Here is a 9,334-nt window from a genome sequence, read left to right as displayed (position 1 = left end):
TCGTCATGACAGCAAAGCGCTGAAATGCAAAGGGGGAGTACATGCAAACCACACCATATCATCATACGAAACCCGAACGCTGGTAAAAGCCCAAAACCCGAACGAAAAACCCACAGACACGGCGAGAGATGAAGCCGGTGTTACGAACGGATACCATCAAACACATACACACAAAAAAAGGAGGATTAGCAAGCTGTTGCTTCTCAGCATTCCGGTAGCTATTTGTTTGTTTTAATTAACCCGTTTCTTTCCCGACATTTGAACGATTATTTTACCCGCAGGGCTCAGCGAATCATCTGTTACATCTGTTTTCTTCTGAATTTAGACTTTTATTTATTTTACACCTGTTGTTGCTTCCTCCTTCCTTTGCTTTACAATACCTAGCGTTTGTTTGTTTTGTTTTTTGCTTTGTTTTTGTTGTAAGAAAACTTCAAGTCCTAATTCTCTTTTTCACTTTTCCATTGGAGTGATTATCTGTTCTTTTTTGGTTGTCTCTTTTTTTTGTTGTTGATTTTACTTGATACCTTCTTTCTCTCCCTTCATCTGTATATATGTGTATGTGCTTTGTATACCAACATTTCAAAATATGTTCACGTCAATTTCTACCATTTTCCTTTTCACCTAGTCGTTCCCTTGTTTTTCTATTCTTCTTTCGTTTCCTCTCCGCCCGCTCTTGTAAACATGGTGAGCGAGGGGGATCGAATAAATTCTATCTGTCGTCGCACCACCCATATCCGGACATTTCACCATCATATAAATGTGTCCTCCAGTCGAAGGGGGAGGCAAAGAAAAAGTTTGTCAAACTACGATGCCGGACTGTACTAGGCAAAAGATTTGCATTTTACCCAACGATGCGAAGAAAAAGAGGGAAAAACCTTGTGTTTCTAAACAAAATCAAAAACCCACCACATAAAAAAAAACACCACAACTGTACAAAAAGGGAATGGAACCGCAGCCTAAGCGAAAGTGAAGCGACCTGTCATGTGTCATGTGTCCTTTTCTCCCTTCTCCCGTTCCCCAGGCGACAGTGGCCGCATTAGCGTACATCCTCCGTTTCGGCGTCGTGATCGTTGTAAATGTCGTATCCGGTCTGCATCTGCGGGTTCAAGCCGTCGTCCGCCTTCTCGGTGGCGGTCGTATTGTAGCCTATCTCGTGGTACCGTATCGGGTAGGTCAACTGATTGCCCCGGTCCCATGTGTACAGTTCCTGTTGGAGGATTGCAGGAAACAAGAAGAAGAAGAAGAAGAACAGCAAAAAAAAAAACATGGATGAGACGAGGAACAAGTTTAGTAAAGAATTCTGCAGAGGAAAGGACAAAATTGAGGGTCGGAAAACGTACGATAAGCAGGATACAGTATCACAAGAAGTCACTTGTTAGCGATAAAAACCTTCCTGCCCTTTGATGCTCGCTGTTTACTTCCCTTTTGAATATGTGTGTGCGTGTGTATGTGTGTTTGTGTACGAATGTGGGAGGAATATTTATTTCTTTTTCGCCAACCCAGGCAAAGTTCGACCGTGTTCAAAGTTCAATATTTGATTAGGCTACTTTCGTTTGCGTGAAGTGAGCGAAACACCCTCTCGACGGAAGAGCAGAGAAAAAAAAAAACGGCTAGAAGCTTGCCACACCGAGTGGCCGAACAGGGCCAGGTTCGGGACGAACCAATTTAATTTGATTTCCCATAGATGCAAAGAAAAGTTGTTGATCTAAGGAAATTAATTTCCTCCCGGGAGAAATCGTACCGGGGGTAGCCACTCGGAATACCCAACAGTTGGAATAGAATGGTGCTTGCCCTAGAGCTTTTTCGTACATTTCTGTCTGCCAAACACACGAAAGAACACGAGGGAAAGCGAGGAGAAGCTTAAATTATCAAACGAAATTCCCACCCGGTTTGCACTGGTACAATGGATCAAACAGCGATGCTAGATTTCTAGAGAGCCCTAAAAACCTCACCACAATTGGGTATGCAAATAAGTAATGCAATATATCAAAACCATTTTAACTGGCTGTGCGTCTCTCAGCTGCGCCAGAGCCGCAAGGAAGTCCTTTCTTCCCCGAGGGTGGGCAAAGCAAAGCACAGCAAATGCGACGATTTACAATTTACTAAATCAAAGTCGAGCAACTCATTGCTATGGTGTGTGTGTGTGTGGGTGTGTCATCGCATCGCCCTCAGCCCCAGTAGGGGACAATCATTTCCTCCCAACAAACATAGTAGAAGTTGAAGGGAAATGGAACCAACGGCGCGGCCGTAGGTACGCCCCGAGGGCAGCTGCAAGATATAGTGCATCAAATTTGAGATCATTTGTTCTCTTTTAACTAAATGGTATCGTCATTACTTGTAGTTACACAGGGAACGGCAGAGTTTTTTGCTCCCTACCCTTCCTGCAGCTGCTCACTGTCATGCTGGTTCTTGCCTGCATCGTTTCTGCTTTTGGATGGTGTCCAATTTCCAGCCAGTAATTCCACAACATCAAACAAAGGGCAACAAACTAGTGCTTTGCGCTATGGGAAGTAGAATCATCCCTGATTGGGATGGAACAGAGGAAGCACAACAACAACAAAAAACCAACAAAAGCTCGCATTCCGTTTTTCTCTCACACACACACACACAGACACTCCCTCCAGAACTTGTGTAACTGATTGTCTCATTAATTATAGATACTTGTCGTAGCAGGAAGAAGGTGCAGCTCCTGCCCGACGGCACAACTACCGGCAGGACAGGATCCGTTGGCAGTAGTAAAGTTTTTTTCTGCTTTGGTGTTCTCTTCTTCATGCTCCAATTCCCCGTTTGCCTGTCTAATCGGTCGCTTCCGCAATTGGAAAGAAATTCCCAAAACACCACTATCTCTCCACACGGCCCCCACCCTCAAACTTACCTTGTTTTTGAAATTGTACCCCACGGTGGTCGTCTTGCGGAATGGGTTCGTAAAGGCAAGGCTCACGTCCAGCAGCTTGCTGTGGTAGAGGTCGAGCGCCAGCCGGATCTTGGTGTTCCGCTCCGTGACGGAATCGATCGCGTACAGGACACCGCACACGATGAACATTTCGCCCACCTTGTGATGATTTACGCTAATGTTCCACCCGTACTGTACGGTGAGATTGTTTTCGTTGAGCTGGAGGGAGCGAGAGAGCCAGAGAAAACGAGGGAAGCACAGAATAGGAATTAAGACACACAGTACACGTTCCGTTACACAACTGTCCCCCCCCTGGGGGATTCGGTCGAGAGCGTTAGCACTCTATTCCGACTCCAAACTCGAAACTGTCAACCCCCAGGAGCCCCTAACGGTAGTAGTGGAGTGCACAGCATCCAAGGGAAAGAAATGTTTCCCGCCGAGGAAACTGGGAAAACAAATGATTAATCTCGCTCGTACCTTGACAACCATTGTGTTGTTCGAATCGGGCGTCCCGTAAATTACCCACAGTCCATTGTCGTCCACGTTGAAGTCCATGTAATTAATTTCGGTAGTGTACAGATAATTGGAACCGTTCGTGGTGACACCCTCCAGCTCGTTCATTGCTGTCGAAATAAGAGAGAGAGAGAGAGAGTGAGAGAGAGAGAGAGAGAGAGAGAGAGAGAGAGAGAGACAGAAATTGGAACCACATAGGAAGTCCATATTAGAAGAGGGTTGCATTTACTTTACCCACATAAAACTTAGTTTTGATGGTATTTTCCCGAAAATGTATTAAAATATTGTTCCCACATGAGGAGGATGGTAAAACAAAAGCATTATCAGGAGAAATGGGAAACAACAGGATTACTACAATACAAAGAATTCTTACGAGCTGAATATAACCCCACACTAAGGCCCTAATGGACATGGGATGTTGTGTACTCTATGAAATGGTTCTGGGAACCTGACCAAATGTTAGCAACCTAAACTGGTTACAAAACAACTAAGGTAAGCTTGAAAGCTTTACTTAGAATATTTAGCACGGGTGAGCATTTTATACTGGTTACAAGTAATGTGCTTTGGACCAATATTTTTTTGACGTCAATTGTGGTAGTTAAGGCTTATCCGGAAGACATAAACTATAGAGTAAATTACTAAGAATGCCATTACCATAATTATTTCACTCTTTTCAACACTACTTATTTATGTAGATCTTTCTACGAAATCCAAATCCAAAATAAACCCCTTTTAAAGGCCTCTTTGACCATTTTCTAACTATTGTCAGACTAAAATGAAACATTGAAAGCATGCAACTTGCGATTGATACCACCCGGTACTTACCGGTCTGTCGTTCCACGTTCAGATCGTACTTGATGATGCGGGGCGAGTTACGCTCGTTATAGTAGAAAGACCCATTGTAAACCACGTGCGCGTTTCCCTATAAAAACGGATATACATTGAATGAGAAAAGGATAAGCGTTGCGCTAGACGGTTGGGCAATCTCACGTAAAAACAGGTGGAATTCAAGCATCGCTTGCCAACGCGAACATGGCCACTAATCTAGTTGCCATGTTTTTGACGTTTCATAACTGTCAAACTGTTGTCGAGATCGGTACGGTTTCTACGGAAACCGGTCCCGTGAGCAAGTGATCCAATTACAGCAGTGGCGCGGTTTGATACTTCTTCCCCAATAATTGGTTCCCGGTAACAAGGACGACGTCGTGCGTCGATTTTCTACCGACCGTTCCCGATTACTACTACCACACTTACCCGGAAGGGACGCTCCAACCGGTACGTCTTGGTGGCCACGTTGTTCCGGTACGTGGTTTTGTTGGCGAACTCGAACAGCCGATGGGTGTCGTTTTCCCTGGTGGCCCACACCTTCTTCTCCATCGCATCGTTCCGTGCGGCCGGATCCTTCAGCCAGGCACCGTACAGCTGCTCGGTGTACTTGTGGTAGACCGGCTTACCGACCGCGTACAGGACACAGTCTGTCGGAACGTGTAAACCATTCCCGCGAAACGGAAATGTACGGTGTTAGCGAACCTGCTGCTAATTTGCTGCTAATTAGCTCTCCAACGGTGCGATTTGTAATTGGTGATTCGGTTGTACTGTAATGTAATGTCAAACTGTGTGTGTATGTGCCGATAGTTCTTTTACTTTCTTTGAGGAATTAATATAAAGAACCTTCAGGTAGCCAAAGCCTTCATTTGTGGCCCATTCTCACAGAAGAAAGTTCCTCGAGGAAATGCCAGATTCACACACCACGTCAAACACATTACACACCTCAACCCATCACAAAACGCATCGGGGAAGAAAAATAATTGCCCAACCCCCAATCACACTCACCGGTTGTCCGGTTCGGCAGCCCGGTGAAGCTCACATTCCCGATGGGTTTGATTTCCAGATTGCCCACCAGGTCGTACAGCGAAACGATCGTGTCCTTGCATTTGAAGTCCCTAGAGTCCCGCCCCGGGGCGGATAGATGACCGCACAAATTAGAGTGTGTGACTACTGGTTGCCGGAAATGATTTTGCATTTGGTGCACAGTCGCACAGTCACAATTACCTCGGATCCGGACACTCCGGGCAGGTGGTCGGCGGGCCGCAGATGTCCTCGTACGACTCCTTTTCCGGCGGCTTCGTACCGTACACGTTGATGTCGGTCGAGCCGGGCGGCCGGATGATGAACGGCGAGTGCTCCATCAGATGAAACTCGGCCTCCGTCATGCCGAGCTCGTTCTTCGCGACACAATGATACTCGCCGAAATCGGACGGCCGGATGTTGGTGATGTTCAACCGCATGACTGATTTGTACCTGCGTGAAAGGTGTTTTTTTGTTGCTGTTTTAGTACAGTGATGTGTAGTAGTCTAGCTTGTTGGGCACTTCGTGTACACGGGTCGGACAGGAAATGACATCTGCACTTCCGGATCCCGCCCGCTGGGGCTTTCTTTGCTTAGGAAATCCAATTACTAATTTCAGGATTCGTTTAACACGTTCTGCCCTGGGAGGGGGAGGAGTTGCCCATTTTGACACGACATTGGAGAGGTTGTCATATTCAATGCTCGATAGAATGGGGGTATGGGTTGGGCAAATGGAAAAGCTATCATCGAAACAGCATTTGACTAGCAAAATTCAAGCAAATTCGAGAACCTTGGAGCAAACAAGACTACGAATTCAAACTAAAGAAAATGATTTTTTGAGGTATTCAACAAATCTTCTCTTTTGAACAAATTGCTTTTAGTGAATTACAATGTCAGCGTCTACGTTCTACGTTCTACGTCTACGTCTAGCGAGTTGCATGAAAAGATGAAGATGCATCTCTTTACGATCACATGGATCGTAGCTTTACCGTGAAGTTGTATGATTTGGTGGAGTCTTATCCAATCCTTAGCTGATAAAGCTTTAATGACGAAACTAGATACAGCAGATACTAGATACTGTGCATTCTCTTTCTAAATCGAAGATATCTTGGTCTGCAGGTCCAAGTCTTGTTATTCAAAAAAGTTTAACTCTCGTCGTAACAGGTAATGCTTGAAACCAGTAGTCAACTAGAGGCCAGTTACAAGAAAAAGAAAGTGTTTAATTTCTATTTTCATCCTAATTCCATGAATCAACTGAGTAAAGCTGCCACTCAGATTGATATCTCCTTTCTGCCAATGCCCTATGCCGACCACTCCACGACCATGTTCCAAGGAAGTAATGGCAAGAGTTGCCAGCGTCGGACTAATTAATCTGCTAACGCAAACAAAAACCAACCATGCTCTAGGCAGTGCTAGAAAAAGTTTATTTGATAGCATTTTTCCTTCTCACTATTTGCTCGGCACTCTTTCCTAGCTTTCTTTTTTTGAAAAAGTATATGCCACGATTGGAATGCACATTATTCTGCTCTATAAAAAAAGCTGTGCTCTCTTCTTCCATCCGCCAAAGGTAGTGGCTAAACAATTACCTTTCACCCCATCCCCCCTCATTTGTAGTGGTGCAAACAGGAAAAAAGGGAGTCCGATTCCAACTTCAACTTTCAGTCCTGGCCTGACCTGGTAGAAAGAAGTCTGATCTTGGTGGCAGTAAAACTGGCTTCAATGTCACTGGCTCTGACTGACTGTGGGACGAAATGCACAAGGAATTTTCATCGTTTTGTAAGTCTCTCTTTCAACCCGATTGCTCCGTTCCGTTAAAGAGATCGCCAAACATTCGGTGGAAGGTTAACGTTTGTTAACGGTTTGCATCCGACAACCGATACAGTGCCAGTAGTGGAATGTAAAATAATGGAAAAAAATGCACCATTTTAAATTCCTACCATCCCAGAATGGGTGAGAGGAAAAAACTGCAAACTTCCGTTTTAAGCTTCAACATTCCTCCATGCTCCGGCTGCCTGCTGGATGTCAAGTATTGTTTCTTTTTGTTTTCTATCTCTCCCTTTACGAGCCATGAAGTTGTTAAATGAAACCTCGGTGACAGTGCTCTGGTGGTGTGGGGGAGCGGAAGTGCAGTGCATACATGTATATATTTTCATGTTGCTTCTCCAACCTGTAGTGTCTGTGTGTGTGTGTGTTTGTATGTATTCTACAGTGACATCGCTCATATCGATCGGATATAACGTCGGAAATCCGCTCCCATATGAGCTTGCGTACATACTCACACAAACACACACACACATATCTCCCTTCCCCCGTCCTATCACTGCTTTTCCCTCTCCCACCTCTTCATACTTACCCATCGTAATGGGTTTCCATCTGGAATTTATCACCGGGCTCGAGCAGTCGTCCACCAGGGAACCGTTCCCAGTACTTCAGTGCCTCGGGGAACGCCTCGATCTGTAATTACAAGTGCACGATAACGACGGTTGGAATGTTAATGGTATGTCTGTCTGTGCGGGTGGATGGACATATCCCCGGCCATGATTGCTGTACACCCACGAACCGTGAGAGAAACAGAGAAAGCAAAAGAGAGACACACATACATGCAGCACCGGCCGGAGACAATATAACGAACTGATAATGGTGTAAATGAATAATAATAACATGTTGGCAGGTGAAATACTGCAAATCGATATTATATTAGTGCAGCGCGTATGCTCGGATCGATGCTTTGGGATTATCGAATTGAAATGGAAATTGTTTTGAATTGATGTCGCGATTTTCTTTGAAGCAGTGGTACTTTATGATAACCAATGATCCCAATGGTGACAGCGCAAACTTATTTTCGTTCCCGTATCTGCCCTTCCAAGAACTCACTCATTGATCATTGAACCAAAAACACAAACCCCTAACCTACACTAACAAAATTGGCATGGTAAAAGCTATCTTAGGAAAATTCGGACCAAATCTGCTATATTTACTTCCTATTTTTTCACCACGACAGTACCCGAAAGAAAACATGCCTTAAAGTTATGTCTTTAAGGCGACTTTCACTGCGCCCACGTACAACAGTCTTTCAACTTTTGCTCATAATTTTGCTTCTAAATATCCCGGCAACGACATTCTAGCGCATGTACACTTCCATCCTTATCCTCATATGGTGTGGGCGAGGGTTCAACACTGTCCAGCCAAGAAAAGTAAGATAAAACGAAAAAAAACCCTCTGCGTGAACTTGGAGGCTCGTGAACCACCTGCTGCTTCACGTTTTTGCTCCTTCTCCTTCCTGTCCTTCCTTGTGAGGAGTGAGCTCAAGATTCAATTTAGATTTATGAGTTCATTGCACGTTCTATTTCGCTCCTCGTAAGCCTCGCCAGCAATGATGATGTGAAGGGGATGTGTTCAGTTAGATTCAGCCCGATTTGAGATCAGGCCAAAAGCGGAGGAAGGAGAAGACGCACGCAAACACACACACACACACACACACACACACACACACACACACACACACACACACACACACACACACACACACACACACACACACACACACACACACACACACGGCGAAACTGCACGAATGACAATCAAGAAAAACTGAGTACGTGCCATTTTATAACGCAGAACCCGTCCCTCACCGGGGACGGGGGTGAGATGCTTTAATAAGATTTATGATGGTAAATCAATTTGCCGTATGCCTCAAACCTGGGCGGCGGCCTGCTGGAAAATCCGCAATAACCCCACCAAACGAACGCACCCGATCGATACCATTTACTAGCAGCGGTTCCAGCAGGACGCATAACCGTTTAATCATTCCAGCTGATGTGGGGAACAAAAACTACCCACCTCGCCGCTTTCGAGTAAGATAAAGAGTGGCAACGAAAATTTATGTTTCGTAATTTTTGCTGCTCACCGTCTAACTCCGACTACCCTAATACAAAATGGCCTAAAGCTTTTGGCGAAAGAAACACAAAAAAACACATACACACCCAGTCTCGGAATGAAAGCACGTTTGTCTAGCGGGTGATTGATTTTATTTCATTCCGCATGTTTTGCCAAAATGCTATCAGGGAGGGGGGCTTTTTTT

The 9,334-nt window shown here is 45.0% G+C and overlaps 1 protein-coding gene across 5 annotated transcripts in view; it reads right to left on the bottom strand.

The window, feature by feature from the left end:
* Positions 1-313: 313 nt before the first annotated feature.
* Positions 314-9,334, bottom strand: part of LOC121592552 — a 34,689-nt gene continuing 25,668 nt past the window's right edge. For all 5 annotated transcript variants that reach the window (XM_041914124.1, XM_041914123.1, XM_041914122.1 and 2 more), the window contains 8 exons: positions 7,607-7,707; positions 5,459-5,707; positions 5,240-5,349; positions 4,661-4,881; positions 4,232-4,328; positions 3,371-3,516; positions 2,876-3,112; positions 314-1,207 (listed from right to left, as the gene is read on the bottom strand). In XM_041914124.1, coding sequence (XP_041770058.1) covers positions 1,037-1,207; positions 2,876-3,112; positions 3,371-3,516; positions 4,232-4,328; positions 4,661-4,881; positions 5,240-5,349; positions 5,459-5,707; positions 7,607-7,707 — 1,332 coding nt within the window. In that variant the 3' untranslated portion in view covers positions 314-1,036. The remainder of the gene's footprint in view (positions 1,208-2,875; positions 3,113-3,370; positions 3,517-4,231; positions 4,329-4,660; positions 4,882-5,239; positions 5,350-5,458; positions 5,708-7,606; positions 7,708-9,334) is intronic.

Source organism: Anopheles merus, chromosome 2L (genome assembly GCF_017562075.2).
Source record: "Anopheles merus strain MAF chromosome 2L, AmerM5.1, whole genome shotgun sequence".
Classification (NCBI taxonomy): Eukaryota; Metazoa; Arthropoda; class Insecta; order Diptera; family Culicidae; genus Anopheles; species Anopheles merus.
Note: the sequence above shows the minus strand (reverse complement) of the source record. Positions and strands in the feature narration are given on the sequence as shown.